The following is a 15,585-nucleotide window of genomic DNA, read 5'->3' on the forward strand; positions in this document are numbered from 1 at the left end:
AATATTGATCAAATATTTGCTGAATTCTACGGTAGCATTCCATCCGCGCAAGGGGTCCTCGTTTTACGACGCAGTTCCAAAATAAGCAGTAGAAAATGCATGTTGGATGAAAAACATGAAACAAAACATAAAATTAAGTGGCAATAACTTAACGTTCCTAGTCACAGTCAATCTACCTACCCTAAATCAGTAGTAAAAACACTGAGATTGTAAATATAACACAACATATAAGCCAATAACTTTCTCTGTCTAGGTCAAAGGACGAGATTGTAAATATAACACATTCTAAATAAAAAAAACAACAACATATAGGTCGATAACGTTCAATGCCTAGGTCAAAGGACACTTGGGTTTATGTATTTGATTAGTGGTCCTGTTTTTTCCCCACTCGGAAGTATGTCTCTCTTGAAAATGCTTCAATTTTGAAGGTTATTACCGGAAGCGGGTCGTTTTTTGTACTTGACGTAACCGTCAAGTGGCACGGTGCTCGTTGCTCATTGGCTAGGAGTGAAATTTTAAATTTACACGCGGCTGTTGCAAGAGGAGGCGAACGGACGGGACGGCAAAGTGGTTGCTGGTCGCTTGGAAACTCGAAGATCGCCGCACCAGTGTGATTTCAAACTCGCTGGTGGGAGTTTTTCTCCAGATATTTCTATAATTGCAATAAAAGAACAGTAGGTAATGGGCTTTTTTGTTTGTTTGTTTTGCGTATATTTGAGCAGCTGACAAAGCTCCGTTGCTAGCGTCCACTGTCTGACTCACGAGCGTAGCTTACTTTATAGTCTTTGAATTGTTTTTGACGTCGGTGCGAAAAATAAACGGGAATTTAGATATTCTAAACTATCCGAAAACGTCACCAAAAACGCATTTCCCATGTTTTCTTTAAATGCGTAGCAGTATGGTTGTCTCTGCGTTTTTTTTTTTTTTTAATTTACAATCCAAAGCATTCGTGAATCGTGACACAACCCTCCCCCCTAAAAAATAAATAAATCGCGATTTAATAGCTTTACTTACCTCTATCAGCAGACTTTATAATGTACGGATGGCTTAACAGAACTTTACTTCAAAAATCAGATTGCCAACATGGTGTCCGCGGGCACCATCTTACCACACGAGTAGCCTGCAGGCCTTCTCATCAGTGATAATAATAATAATGTTTTCCATAGTGTGACTTGGGAGCTTTCTTTTTTAGCCATTGCGCTCAATTGTTATCGTCGGATCCAATGCAAGATGACCATTACTTTAAAGATAGTTCATAATTTATTTTGAAACAATTGTTAGTTTTATTCTGAAAAATTAACTTTGGGTAGGTCTGTATTCATTGTATGTTTGTATAAATTGATAAGAGTATTTAGACATTCCTGTTGCTTCCTCTTCAGTTGCAAAAGCTTGGTGACCCTTTCTCCAAGTTAACCACAGCAAACATTGTGTTTTTTTGCAATTGAATAAGTGTTCTGTGATTTTAAACCTTTGTTTTAGGTGATGGTGGCAGAACCAGCATTGGCCCTGTATAGTCATGATATAATGCCCTAAGTTTTAATTATTTCATAATCAGCGTCTTTATACTATATTATTTAAGTCTTTAAAATATGTGCACATTTTGCACGTTTTTCAGTTCAAAACCTAATTCACTATTTAACATTCGACTCATTCCGGCCTGTATATTTTGTTCAAGCTGAGTGCTGTACGGTTAAAGATCACAATTAATTCCTGTGAGTAAAACTAAACATTTTTAAAGGGCAAGAATGTAAATCCAAATTGCTGTGATTTTTTTTTTTTTTTGCGTGTAAAACAAGCTCTTATCGTGCTCTTTTCCAGCTTTCCCCCAAAACACCATGGAGAACGCCGTGCTGAACCTCCAGAGTTTGTATGAGAATATGCGGTCACAGGTTGAACTTCTCTCTGAAGGCGTGGAACCCAGTGAGTTGTGTTTTTCTTCTGGAGTTTCACAATCTATTGCCATAGAAATAGAAAATGTGACAATATCCAATGCAACAATTAATTTGCTCAGGTGCATCGATGTTTTACAATTGTCGACAATTTTTTATGCAAAAACTGGTAAAACACCAACAGTGCCATGTGTTCAACATAACCATTTTATTGAATCAGTTGATTAAATTGTATTTTTTTTCCTTCTGTATCAGCCCCCAAAATGTTATATTGTTCGGAACCTAATATAAAGTTTGGAAAAGTTCAAATAAAGGAGAAACTTAGTGGCGTTATAACAGACTGTGAAGTTCAAAGATGTTTAGAAAAATGACTCGTCTTGCCACCAGGCTTCATTCTCATGGCTCAGAACTTTGAAGACTGCCGCCGCAAGTGGCTGATGGCGGAGGAGAATCTAGAATCCTGCAAGGAGATTCTCACCAAAGCAGAGACTGAGAAAACTTCCTTGGAGGTCAAACTGAAGCATGCCCGCAACCAAGTGGACGTGGAGATTCGGCGCCGGCAGAAGGCCGAGGCTGACTGTGACAAATTGGTGTGTGGACTCTGTGGAGAATTTGTTTGCGAGCACTTGGAAGTGGGTGCATAAGAGCATGTATGAATGGTTTCATTTGATAATCTGTGGTTCCGTTCGTATTGGGTGCAGGACCGCCAGATCCAGTTGATAAGGGATCTTCTAACAAGCGAGGGCTCTTCCAACAGCATCCAGCTGAGTGCGGAGCAGCGCTCGGCTCTGGCCTTCCTCAACACGCACGGCCAGGGAGCGGCCGCTGTGAATACCAGCCGAAGGTGACAATCTTTGCCATTGCTTTGCAGGCCAGAATGTCTCGATGCCTCGGGCATCGTGACACGCTTGGATGTCAGGCTCAAGAATGCTTTAAGTGAAGATGGACAGTTGCTTTACAACTGCCCTTTGGTTGTTCATTTAATTTATGAACCCCAGCCGGACCTTACGAACATTTAGAAACGAGTCTCGAAATGGTGGTTTTGTTGTTTTTATTAACATTGGATGGAAATACTAGCAGATTTCATACAATCGCTCATCTAAGCAGGTATCCATTGTTTGTCACTCTGGCACATAGAGGGTTAAAAAGAAAAATCTTCCCTCTACATTTATGATGGATTGAGACACAAGAGTGCAAAATAAAGATTATACATTGTAGTAAATAAATAGGTCATATTAAATACATGTTTCATAGGTAAAATAATAGATAAACAAACACATAAGAAAACCTATGCTAACCTTCAGTGTTGGTGCCAGAAGTGAATTTATGGATTTTGATGCCAGGCAGAATGTTAATAAATAAAACGGTTTTAGTGTCATACAACAGAAAATATGCAGCTGGGGAGCAGATTGGGTAACACTTCTTTACAAAGTTACATTGCCATCTACTGGCCCAGCATGACTGTTTTGTTTTGGCCATCTGATCAAGAGGTGAAACTTTTCACCAGCTAAAAAAAAAAATAAGGAAAGTAGGTGATTATAAGGAAAGTAGGTAATTATGCTAATTTAAAAAGGACACTATTTTTTTCAATGTAACTGCTGTCTGTTTTTATGCAGGCATGAATATGTCACTGTCAAACAATGATGGACATCCTACAACAGTTGTTTGAAATACTTCTCTACCAATCAAAATGTATTTTTGGAGCACCGCTTATGTCCAACAGTTAGGATACATATTTATAAATAATATTGAAATATTGTTCATCCTAATTTACATTTTTTTATGTTTACGTTTGTATTCTCTTTGTGGTCAATGCCATTTTCAAGAACGACTCCACTGGCAAATGAAACGTCTTTCTCTCTTCTTCACTTTCACCATTGTTGCTGTTTTTACCTTTTAACCTAACTTTATCTTTATTTTTCTTTGTCTAGGTTGACCACCATAGACGAATCTGGCTCAATCGTGTCAGATATCAGCTATGACAAAACTGACGACTCTCTTGTAAGCTACTTTTAACGAATGCCTAAACTCAGTCTTTCATCATCATCACCCATAACCGTCAAGTCACATGTAATTGTGCTTGGCCCGTAATAGGACTGGGACACGTCCACTGTGAGGCCAATGCGACTGAGGAAGCGACAAAAGAGGGTATGTCAAGTCCTTCGGTACGGTCCCTCTGCTCGAAATGTGATTGACGTAATTTTCATGTTCATTTTAGCGCTCATCAAGGCATCACGTGGATGGCCCTCCAGGGGTTTCCAAAAGAACTCGATCAACAGCTGTCATGCACGAGGGGGTAATTTCTTTTCTTTTTTAAAATGGAAGCAACTAATACAACCATTCAGCAAAATTATGCTCATCTCAATGTTTAATGTTCGGCTTTTATGTTGTTTGTATCTCTTCTTGTTTGTCTGACAGGCTAATGAGAGCCTGGTGACCACGACCAAAGTGACCGTCCCCGTAGACGGCGGACCTGTTGAGGCAGTTGCCACCATCGAAACGATCCCTTACTGGACTCGTAGCAGGAGAAACACTGGTAAATGCGCTGCTGCGGTTCACTGCGACATTTTGTCTTTTTGTAGCTTCATCAACATGACCGTATTCCCTCACCAAGTGGCCTCCGCTCAAATGAACAATTTGAGTCTGCTATGATGTAGACATGGTTGCTCATTACGTCTGTGTCCGCTTCAGCTCCCATGGAGTGGGACTCGGAGTCCGTCACGTCCGAGGATATTTTCAAGCAGCCTGTCAACCCGGAGGTGGAGAAAAAAAATGAGCCCAGCACGCCGCAGAAAAGCAAAGGGGTTCGCCAGCATGAGTTTGTCTCCAAAACGGTAAGAGTACACGCTTTTGAAGCAATTGTGTTTTTAAAATCTCATTAGAGCACTGATGACTTTGTCGTTTAACTAGCAAGCTCCACTTCACTCCCGTCATTTGGCTTTCCTAGGTCATCAAGCCAGAGTCCTGCGTGCCTTGCGGGAAGAGGATCAAATTTGGCAAGATTGCCTTGAGGTGCTGCGACTGCCGCGTGGTCGCGCACCCGGAATGTCGGGACCGATGCCCACTGCCGTGCATCCCCAACATCGGAAATACACCTGTAAAATTTGGGGAGGTGAGCCAGAGCAAACCGCACAGGTCTTAGCTTGCCATGCAACATTGTGATGAAATAGTTTCATGTAACAAACTTAAGATGCTTTAATTTTGACATTGCTGAAAAATTTCCATTTGAATCTTGTTGTTTGTGTTCAGGGCGTTCTTGCGGATTACGTCCCAGACGTTTCACCAAAGATCCCTCCTCTCGTGGTCCTCTGCATTGGAGAGATTGAACAGCGAGGACTGCGTGAGGTATGGGTCGTTTTCTCTCCTCATGATCGTATGTATCCAAGTTAAAAACTAAACAATCATAAGGAACCCCTCACCTCTTTTTAGACTGGACTGTACCGGCTGTCCGGTGCTGATCGCACAGTGAAGGAGCTGAAAGAGAAGTTTCTACGCGGCAAAACTGTTCCTGTGCTAAGCAAGGTGGATGACATTCACGCCATCACCGGCCTCCTCAAGGACTTCCTTCGCAACCTCAAGGACCCTCTCCTCACCTTTTACCTGAACCGTCAATTCATGGAAGCCGCCGGTAATATGCAGAGCCACCGATTGAATTTTTTAGAATGCATCACAACACAATAACACATGAATTTGATACAATTCATTAGATAAATCATCCATCCTAAGGATTGTTCAAAATTGAAATGTATTTGCAGTTGTCTCCTTCAGTTTCAAGTAACAATTTCTTCTCTGGTGTCCATTTGTTGTCTCAGAGGCCTCAGACGATGACAACAGCATTGCCTTGATGTACCAAACTGTCAGTCTCCTGCCACATGCTAATAGAGACACTTTGGCATTCTTGATGCTCCACCTTCAGAGGTTAGCAGTTGCCTTTTGCCAGATACTCCTTCCTTTTTGTGTTTAAGTCCACATTACTCAGCGTCTGTGAATGCATATTTCAGAGTGGCCGAGAGTGTGGACACAAAGATGACCATCGCTAACTTGGCGCGCGTGTTTGGTCCCACAATCGTGGGTCATGCTGTTCCCAACCCGGACCCCATGACAATCCTACATGATACCAAACGGCAACCAAAGGTTTGTACTTTGCAGGTTTGCATTGTCAGCTCGGCACAACTTGCATAAGTTTCGTATGGAACATTTTGAGGTTTACTCATGGACCAAACATCTCACAAGATATAAATACATACAACAGAATTTCCTCTTGCTCTGAGTTTTCTTAATCAGCTTGCTGAGAAGTGAGGCTCACAATACTTGGAGGTGGTACTGACTCCTCTCTGCTTAGGTTGTGGAACGCCTGCTGTGCATACCAGCCAGTTACTGGGCACAGTTTGTAAAGTCCGATAATGAGCAGCCACGCTCTGATCACCTAGTCATCCAGAACTCCAACTGCTACACTCCAGATAGAGGTGAGCATTCATCAGTCTGTCCAAAGTAGGGGTGGTCACAGGCCCTACTTTGAACCGTTGCTTCTGTTCCAGTGACCTTGCTCGGCCCCTTGACCACTCCGGAGCAGCAGATGAATAAAACGCCGTCCTCCAGCTCACTGACGCAGCGCTTCAAGTCCACGCTGACACCCAGGTAGGCGATTGATTGGATTCCTACTTTTCCAGATTTGTGTGTGCAGGTGGGCCAAAAAGTGCCATCTCTCTTGCCGCTGTTTCAAAGAAGTTGTGAATTCTTTTTTTATTTCCCATTCTGTGTTGAGTGGAAGTTGCAAGTTGGCGAATGGTTTCCTTTGAACTGACCTCATTGTTACGGTGTTGTATTTTAAAGATTTGGGAGCAAGAGCAAGTCCGCAGCTGCACTTCCTCAAGGGAGGTTCTTTCAATCGCCACTTCTCAAGTAACCCACATCTTTTTTTTTTTTTTTTTCTGCCCCTGCAACACTTATTGTTTGTGTTTAATGTTCCACGTCTCAAAAAGATGGTTTACCTGTTTTCAAAATCGCCTCTTTTTTTTTTTTTTCCTCTTCAAAATCAGACTGAACGACGTTTTGTACACTTTAGATAGATGTGCGTGTTTTAAATATGGAAAGGGACCTACAGCAACCTGCCTCATTCTGACCACTTGGACAGTATAGTAACTACGAGAGCTGCATCACACATTCTGTCTTTACAATATTTAGTTTTGATTGACACTGTTGATTTATTCGTTTGTTTATTTTGGGTATCACACTTAAGTAACAAAATACATTCAAAACAGAACATAATCCTACTCTCTAGTAATGTGCAAGTGTTCACAGCTGGTTTGCGAAAGTCTCTAATCATTTTGTTCGATCGCTTTTCAACTCATGTGTCACTCAGAAGTTGAAGTGTGCGTGTGTGAGCGTGCGTGTTTTTTAGGCATTTCATATTCGAAGGTACACCTGCCTGTTTAGGTTAACTGCCATTGCATTTTGTACACTTTTAGAGAAATGTGCTGTTTTGTGTAATCTTTTGCTTAAATAGTTAAAATATACTTTTTGGAAAATGTGTGCTTCTCTTTTATATTTAACACTTGCATTGTGTGTTTGATATATATTAGATATATACAGTTGTGCTTAAAATAATACCAGTCCAACATGACTAACCAGATCAGTTGATGTTAGAAATAATAATTTGAGTATTGTAGCTGTAGCAGTTATAGAAGATGATCAAAAATAAGATTTTATCTTTTGGGATCCAATTGCAGTTTGTCAGAATTGAATTGGTGGTGGTGTAAATCTCGAATTGGTTTTGTTACTGTGGTGCCAGGCCTATTTATTGCATATTTAGATTTATTGCAATTTGAGTGATAAGAATAAAAATGCAACTGGTTTTGATGTTGCCTAAATTCTCACAGCAAGAACATAACAGAATTAGTCTTTTATAAACTATTGGGCCTACACTGAAATGGAAAACAGAATATTCGAGTAAAATTATTCTACAGATTTTCAAAAGCTTGATCATCAAGCAATTTCTGTCAAATAATGGCACGAATTCTGTTACAAAATGTCAAACAAACATTATTGCAGAAAAGATGTGTTTTACTAAATTGTATATTCTCATACATGAAAATATCAAAACTTTGGCCATGGCCACAGCAGAGGAGTGTTCTTGAGGTAGTTCTGGAAGTTGGGGTCCGACCCCCACTTCTTTAAGGCCTGCTTTTCCAGTATGGGAATGCCACTGACATGGCGCAACAGGAACCAAACAAAAAGAGGTGAGGCAACGCTCAGGTACTGATACCCTTGCATTACTGATGAAGCTGAGAGCCATAGACCTGACCACTGAAGTATCTCTCCAAAATAATTGGGGTGTCTGCTGTAAGCCCACAGCCCACTCTGGATGAACTTCCCCTGAGGGCAGAAAACACGACATGTTAGTGAATGCAGACTTGGATATCTGTAATTAACAGGTTTACTAACAACGTTATCCGGGTCGCCTTTGAAGATCCATTTCTGCCGGTCGGCGATGGTCTCTGTGGCAAAGCCGATGCCCCACAGGGTCCAGCCGACATAGTCTCTCATTCCCAAAGGAGTGTTGCGCTTTTCACTGTTGAGCATGAGGGTGGGCAGCAGAGTCGCAAACACCCACACAGCTGACAAAAAAAAAAGGTTTTTTTTTTTTTAAACTGTGTCCTTACAGTAATGGGCTGTCTGAGGAGGGTGTCGAAAAGAGCAGCAGGAAAAAAAACAATCCGCAACGTATGCAAGTGCACAGCAGTAGATGTAAATTGGCAGAACGTTTTTTTTATTGGAAGTGGTGAAATGGATGTAGCATGAGTGGGTGAAACCACTAGTCAAAGTTAAATGAATTTCTTTTTTAAAATGTTAATCCATTTTAAATTTTAGAGTATTTACGCCCTTGTTATTTTTTTTTTTGGTGTGCTTATTGTGTTATATGTAGCGTTTAAAGACTTTGGCCATTGTTTTAATTAATGTTGACCAATTCCGAGTGCTTATGTTTCAACTTTTGATGACCTCTGTGGCGATGTTGCCCTGAACTCCAGTTCCGGGTGATATAGACGAATGTTTGCTGTTTGAGCACCCTTTATAACCATGCAGCAATTCCTGTGTTTACATGCATGTTAACCCTTGAATGTCATGAGCCCACAATGCATTGCACACCAACAAGATTGCAGCCTTCATGTCTGTAAACAAAAATCCCCTTCAACCCATTTTAGATAAGTATATATGTATATAATTCGTGAGGCCATGTGTGTATTAAAAAACATTTTAAAGGAGACCACCCAAGCAGCATTAAGTACCTTGAATAGTCCAGTAAACAAAGAAAGTCCCTGGACTGTCTCGGACATTGTTAAACCTTCGATCCTGGCCGTCCTTCAAGATCCGCATAAAGAGGAATGTACCCAGCCTGCGGGAAAAGTGCCGTTAACCACCAGTCGCATTAACCCAGGCATTATTCATTAACCCGACTTTAGGGTTTCTCTGTTGACCTCAGCGGCCCAGCTGGAACTTCATTCTCCTTGTGTTGAAAGTAAGAGTGAGGTGTCTGAGATCAAAACCAAACTGCCGCCCTCCGAGGAATAAAATGGATGACTGTTGCATCATCACATTGTCTTAATTTGATAATGGCCCCCAGGTGAAAAGTGGCCTATGCCAAGAGAACATACCTGAGCCCCCACGCCGTCACCAGCCCAGTCTGAACATTCTGCCGAAGATGGGTGGCCCCTCCCCACAGACGGCTCAGGTGGGCAAGCAGTATAAATGTACCAGAGCCTGGAAAAAAAACGACCAAAGAATCACACATCGGCTGGCTCGCGGCCGAGTAAGGCGTGTTTCCATCAATCTTTTACGCAGGAACCGTCCGGTAATTGGTTCCAAGGTTCAAGGGTGACGCCGCCTCGAAGCACAGTGGCGAGGCCACAAGTGACGGGAACGGGTGACACTCAAGTGTCAAGGTGAAATCCAACGGCCGTATTGAAAGGTAAGACAAGAGATTAACTCGTAACGATGGACTAAAGCCGTGCTTCTCAACTGTCACAACTCATTTTGAGGATGTTCATAGCAATGAAGAAAATGTATTGTTCAAATAATAGCCTCTGAAAATATAGGTGGATCATATATGACATGCTTACTGTACAGTACATGTTTAAAGTACCTTTCAGATATCGTACATATCTGAATAGCACCAAGTACATGGCCACAAAATTTCACTGATTTCTTCTCTTTGCGAAACTGCCTTACCCATTATGTTCAGTGTAAGAACTTTTGTCTACGAACATTTTCCAATTGAAAGTCAACCTGGGAAGCAGTTCACCGCGGCGACGTATCTCGAAGTATGAACATGTCATCGGTCTCTCTCCGACCCACACTACGAAAGTACGCGGTAGTCATGTCAGAATCTCAGTACTATAATCTTTTTGTATTCTCTCAATCCGGTGAAAACTGTAAATTCGGTGCTAACTGAAAATATAATATCGTGCCGCGTGATGACACTCATACTCGTTTATTACGCGTCGTTTGTAACTCTGAAACGTCGCAAAACGAGGGCACCCTGTCATTTTTTACGCTGCCTGTTTCGATCAAGCAGAACGGATAGACAGGTTAAAACAATTTTTTTTTCGGCTGTCATTTTCCGTCTTTCATTCCTGTCTTTAAATGCTAATTATGTGAAAGGGAAAAAGGAATCGGAAATATTTTATATAATTTACCCACTCTGTATTATTACGTATTACTTTATCATTAATAATTATATACTTTATCATTAATAATTATTAATCAATTTATCACTAATAATAATTGTTGTGATTGAACTGACAAATTTCTGCTAATTCTTCTTCCATCCATGTTTTCTATCCCCATCATCAATGCAAACCACTGAGAAGGCTGTTTCACAACAGCATTTCTAATACGATTAACACGCAGACTCCATTAGCATTGTTACGGAACACAAATTAAGCGACGCATTAAAAGGCCCGTTTAAATAACAACCACGGCCTCAGTTTATATTTCACGTTTGCGCAAGGATGAAAAAGTTTTGCTGTCGTTTGTACCTGCCAAGTCGTAGAACTTTTCGGTTTTAAACGCCGCCGCCAGCGCCCAACCAGCCCACTGGATGCCCAAGTCGGTGACGGCACATTTGGCCACTGTGCTCCCCATGATAAAGTCACTCAAGTCGGCCAGCAACTGTGGAGCTGGAGACTTTGTCATCGGGCCACTCCTCTTTCGTGGTTAGCGAGGGAGCAAAAAAAACAACAACAATTTACTGGTCATAGTTCAGAGCGGCCATGTTTGTTGTTGATGAAACAGTATTTATCGCAAGGGGTTGTGGGAAACGTAGTCAACAGGTAACAATTATTTTTTTTAATTGAAATATACTGCGTCAAGCACAGTTTATTTTACCCAAAAATGATTTGAGGTATCAAGCTGTATTTTTTCTGGTCACTCACCTGTTTGGCCTCCAAATTATAGCACTGTCTGTGTTTAATTAATTAATTAATTAATTAATTAATTAATTAATTAATTAATTAATTAATTAATTAATTAATTAATAGTAATTAAAATATTAACATGATCGCAACTAATTTAAAATGAATTGTTTTTCTTGTTTCGTAAAAATATATTGAGTATTGCTACTCCAGGGATGGGCAACTTAAATGATGGAGGGGGCCACAATTTTGTGTAATGCATGCAATTGACACTCATTGAAATGCATTGGAATAGCCTACAAAACGCTGATACATTTCCAATACTGTACATATTTTCAATCAAAAATAATGATTATTATATCATACTCAGACAAGTCAAACAATGGCGGATCACACAAGTCCTAAAGGCAGCAGTGGAGACTTTACCAAAAAAGTCCAAAGACAGCTGAGCAGAAGCAAAGAAAAGGTACACATTTCAAAAGGCAACATTTAAAAATGACAATCATTGCCTGTTGTTTATTTTGATTTGTTTTTCTTGCAGGTGCTGCAGAAGCTTGGGAAGTCAGAAGTGACCAGAGATGATCAATTTGAACACTATGTCCAACTTTTCTGTGACCAACAGGTAAATATATATAGTATGGAGAAAAAGTGATTCAGTGACCTAACGAATTCATTTTGGATGGCAAACAAATGAGCGATGACACAATACTTGATTTATGTGTTTACCTATCTGCTGGCAGATTGATGGCAACAGAATATACAAAGACCTGAGGAATTACATTGAAGTAGTCAGAGGTGCCTCCCTTTTTGTGTTTTACTGAAGCATTATGATAATGTCTTTTTTTTTTTTTTTTTTTTAATCTCACATTACCACTTCTGCTCCCTCCAGATATGCGAGAAGCCTCAAGACGTCTTTCGCAGTCTTTGTTCGATGTTTACGAAAGCGACTGGGTGGGACAAGAAGATATTGGAGCTGTGGTGGAGGTCATGCCTGACACTAGCCTAATTGTTCATACAAGAACTGTTGTGTTAACGTGCATTAAGTTCTAGTGTTTTTGTTTTGTTTTGTTTTTTAATAAATCATCCCTAATATGTAAATGACTGATTCTCTCCGGAGTTAAGCTGAGTCAGAGGAAATAGAGCTGATGTTTTTCTCCTCTCCAAATTTTACAATTCCCAGCCTGCTTTACTTGCTGGATCAGATGTTACATATTGTATATTTCTTTTAAGGGGGAGGACCTCCTCTGGAATGACCATGAGGTGAAGCTGTTGGACCAAGCTGTCCGGACCATGGAGTCTTATGTGGGTCAGTTCCCAGATGTCAAGGTAGGTTAACACAGACACACGACACTCCACATCAACAACACAAATCTAAGGAGCACCCATATAAGAACTGTATAATCTGATAATCACATTCGATTATCATTGTCATATTTCTATTTGTGATCAATTTTTTATTACATAATGTTAAATCAATATGTTTTTTACAGTGTCACTCAAGATTTAATGATGATATGTTGGTAAAGGCAACAATTTCTATGCATGTTAGATTGTGAGAATGTACCTAATAAAGTGGCTAGTACATGGATATTTGAATGTTACTATTTAGGAGAAAATGTCCAAGAGGGGGCGGAAACTGGTGGACTACGACTCAGCCCGTCACCACCTGGAGGCCCTGAAAATGGCCAAGAAGCGAGATGACGTCAAGATCAGCAAGGTTCTCTTCAATACTAAACACTTAATGTAAATTGACCCAATTTTTTTCAGGAAAAAATATCAAATAAACGTTTGACCCTTTTTTGCAGGCGGAAGAAGTGATGAATGGTGCTAAATTTGTTTATGAAGGAATCAATAATGAGCTGAAATCGGAGCTACCTGTGCTGCACGAAAGGTGCTTTTAAAATTCATACTCATAGTCATCTTCCCATACCATCATGCTCATTACTTTTTGCATTTTAGCCGCATCGGATGCTACGTGGCCGTCTTCTCTGCAATATCAAGTTTACGAGACATCTTCTACAAGGAAATGAGAACGGTATGCTGTATTAGCATCAACAAATGGCAACAAAACAAGAAAATATTTATTTTCAAACCAAACATCCTCTCTCCTAGCTCAACATGGATCTGCACCATGTGATGAAGGAACTGCAGGCCCAACATCCAGACAAAGTGTTTGCCGTCCAGGGAATGCAAAGGTTAGTTGATTTGACCTTTTTGGTGGCATATACAATTGCACGTCAAATAACTATGGAGGCAGAGAGCCATTCATACTCATATTCACACTGTCACAGACTAGCAACTGTTTCCAGACTGTTTGCATGGAAGTCAGATGTGCTAACCACTAAATGGTGAAATTAAGTCACTGCTGTGTGAGATTTAAAATGCACTGCCTGGCCCCAAAATCAGTTAGCATTTTCCATGGCTGCATTTTGAGTGATTATTTTTTCTTTGTTGTAGGTATGGTTCCTTGAAGAGGCGAACCCTGATGTCCCCTAGAGCTTGGAAGTCCAGTTTCTCTGAGTTCCACAGGAACTACAGTCCAAAAAGTGGCCAAAGATTTAGTTTCAGGTCCCCAGAAAAACCTCGCCATAGTAGTCTGTCCAGACAGAACAGCGCTGTCGCAGCCTCATTGCTGTCGCCTCCAACGAAGATGACCAACGAAGATGATGAGTCAAGGGGGTCAAGCCACATTGAAATCCATGATCTTTGCATCCAAGAGGATCCTGTGGATGCTGCGGACAAGCCTGAGTCAGAAAAAGAAAACACCAATCAGGAAGAGGAGGAAGAGGAGAAGGAGAAGAGTTTGCAGGTAGAAGAATCTGAAGCAAAGAGTCCCGCACAAACAGAAGAGAAGCAAGAAGATGCTCCACCGAGCGAGAGCAGCAGTGAGCTGAACAACTCGTGCGACTCTGAGAGTTTAGAGCTCCAGCTGAACGCAGGAGACTGTGATTCGCTGCATATCAACAACTCAGGCGACGGCCACCATACTCCGAAGTCCAACGGACTGGAGAATGGAGAAGTTCCAGGATTGAACACTGAGGAGCTGAACAAGGTTTAACGTTTGCTTTACACACCTCACAGTCCATACAAAACGTGTCCAAAATTAGAAGTTGGACAGCAAATTCACATACAGTCTTCTTTTTAAGTTGTTTGGAAAAAATATAAAGTCCCTGTAGAAGTTGCCAATCCTTACCATATCAGATCATGCCAACACACACACACAAGTGTTTAAGATTCCCTGATAATTCCTTGTTAGTATTTTATTTCTTCTAAAAAATACCACTGTTGTCCTTTTAGGTGGCTTCTGCAGGCTCCAAGAATACAGATGTCTAACAAGTCCATGCCTCAAGGTTTGTGCTTGTCACAGTAAACAGGCTGGCTTTTACCCATTTTGTCTGCTTGACTTTCATGTTAAATGTGGTTATGAACAGCTGAGGGTGATACGATGGAAGCCAACAGCTGCAGAGGAAGGAGCAACAAGACTACATCTGTTGTCAAACACCCTCCCGCATTCTCAGCATCTTTTTATAGTTTTGTTTGTTTTTTTTTAGACACATGGCACGGACACAATCATAAGAATGTAATATTTTAGTGCTTGTTTTTCTCAGTTTTTAAGGCAGATGTTAATTCATAATTCCAAGCAAGTATTAAACGAAGGCTATAAGTAGTTTGCTAATTTGTTAAACCTTGTGAAATGCACATCTGCCAATCTTTATATATGGATGGACATAATAAATATGTAAAATTAAAATGAAGCAAGAACTGAGTCGAAATGGACAGTGCTTGGGCAACATAGTATCAGTGAGTGCTTAGCATATCCGCCTCACAATTGAGAGGTCATGAGTTCAAATTTCTTCACCCACCGCCCATCCTGTGTGAGTTTGCAAATTCTCTTTGTGCTTGTGTGGACTTTTTCCAGTTACTCCAGCTTCCTCCCATATCCCCAAAACATGCTTTGAAGACTTGAAATTGCGAATAGTTGTTTCTGTGGGCCTGCGTTTAGCTGGCGACCAGACAAGGTTGTACCCCTCTTGTTGCCCAGTTATCTCCAGGTCACCCCTGGTCCTCATGACGACAAGCACTATATATCCCGCTATTTTTTTTTTATGGATTATGTGCAATTGTGCACTACTTGGCTAGATTCATTCAGTTTTCGTGGCTAAAAATCAACCCACTTGTCAAAATAAAGTTTATTAGCAGCGTTAACCTCGTGGTTTCGTTTGATGATTCTTTCTGCATCAAGTAAAAGATTAAAAGATTATCCTCCTGTAATGTGGTGTCTTCAT

At 40.8% G+C, this 15,585-nt stretch overlaps 3 protein-coding genes across 7 annotated transcripts; 2 read left to right on the top strand and 1 right to left on the bottom strand.

The window, feature by feature from the left end:
• Window positions 1-500: 500 nt before the first annotated feature.
• On the top strand, window positions 501-7,419 carry racgap1 (Rac GTPase activating protein 1). 3 transcript variants are annotated; one of them, XM_049753814.1, is made up of 17 exons: window positions 501-628; window positions 1,819-1,920; window positions 2,277-2,479; window positions 2,591-2,733; window positions 3,821-3,890; window positions 3,984-4,037; window positions 4,108-4,185; window positions 4,308-4,425; window positions 4,581-4,723; window positions 4,837-5,001; window positions 5,139-5,234; window positions 5,319-5,517; window positions 5,702-5,807; window positions 5,891-6,023; window positions 6,232-6,355; window positions 6,428-6,527; window positions 6,723-7,419. In XM_049753814.1, exons 2-17 carry the CDS (start codon window positions 1,836-1,838, stop codon window positions 6,793-6,795), a joined length of 1,890 nt encoding a protein of 629 aa, XP_049609771.1. In that variant the 5' UTR covers window positions 501-628; window positions 1,819-1,835; the 3' UTR covers window positions 6,796-7,419. The 3 variants fall into 3 exon arrangements, with proteins under 3 accessions (XP_049609771.1, XP_049609769.1, XP_049609770.1); XM_049753812.2 differs by having other exon boundaries at window positions 516-678; XM_049753813.2 differs by having other exon boundaries at window positions 516-674.
• Window positions 7,420-7,931: 512 nt separating this feature from the next.
• On the bottom strand, window positions 7,932-11,185 carry si:ch211-210c8.6 (uncharacterized). Of its 2 annotated transcripts, none has more exons than XM_049753817.2 (5): window positions 10,925-11,185; window positions 9,542-9,647; window positions 9,176-9,282; window positions 8,334-8,506; window positions 7,932-8,264 (listed from the first exon to the last, which is right to left on the bottom strand). In XM_049753817.2, the coding sequence occupies exons 1-5, from the start codon at window positions 11,079-11,081 to the stop codon at window positions 7,986-7,988; spliced, it is 822 nt and encodes a 273-aa protein (XP_049609774.1). In that variant the 5' UTR covers window positions 11,082-11,185; the 3' UTR covers window positions 7,932-7,985. The 2 variants fall into 2 exon arrangements, with proteins under 2 accessions (XP_049609774.1, XP_049609775.1); XM_049753818.2 differs by lacking the exon at window positions 10,925-11,185 and adding an exon at window positions 10,116-10,314.
• On the top strand, window positions 9,651-15,571 carry bin2a (bridging integrator 2a). Of its 2 annotated transcripts, none has more exons than XM_049753816.2 (13): window positions 9,651-9,855; window positions 11,670-11,765; window positions 11,841-11,921; window positions 12,040-12,094; window positions 12,189-12,283; window positions 12,530-12,625; window positions 12,909-13,016; window positions 13,105-13,190; window positions 13,259-13,334; window positions 13,412-13,494; window positions 13,757-14,351; window positions 14,597-14,649; window positions 14,731-15,571. In XM_049753816.2, exons 2-12 carry the CDS (start codon window positions 11,682-11,684, stop codon window positions 14,630-14,632), a joined length of 1,395 nt encoding a protein of 464 aa, XP_049609773.1. In that variant the 5' UTR covers window positions 9,651-9,855; window positions 11,670-11,681; the 3' UTR covers window positions 14,633-14,649; window positions 14,731-15,571. The 2 variants fall into 2 exon arrangements, with proteins under 2 accessions (XP_049609773.1, XP_049609772.2); XM_049753815.2 differs by lacking the exon at window positions 9,651-9,855 and adding an exon at window positions 10,364-10,474.
• Window positions 15,572-15,585: the final 14 nt, after the last annotated feature.

The sequence above is a fragment of the Syngnathus scovelli genome, chromosome 2 (assembly GCF_024217435.2).
Source record: "Syngnathus scovelli strain Florida chromosome 2, RoL_Ssco_1.2, whole genome shotgun sequence".
NCBI classification, from domain to species: domain Eukaryota; kingdom Metazoa; phylum Chordata; class Actinopteri; order Syngnathiformes; family Syngnathidae; genus Syngnathus; species Syngnathus scovelli.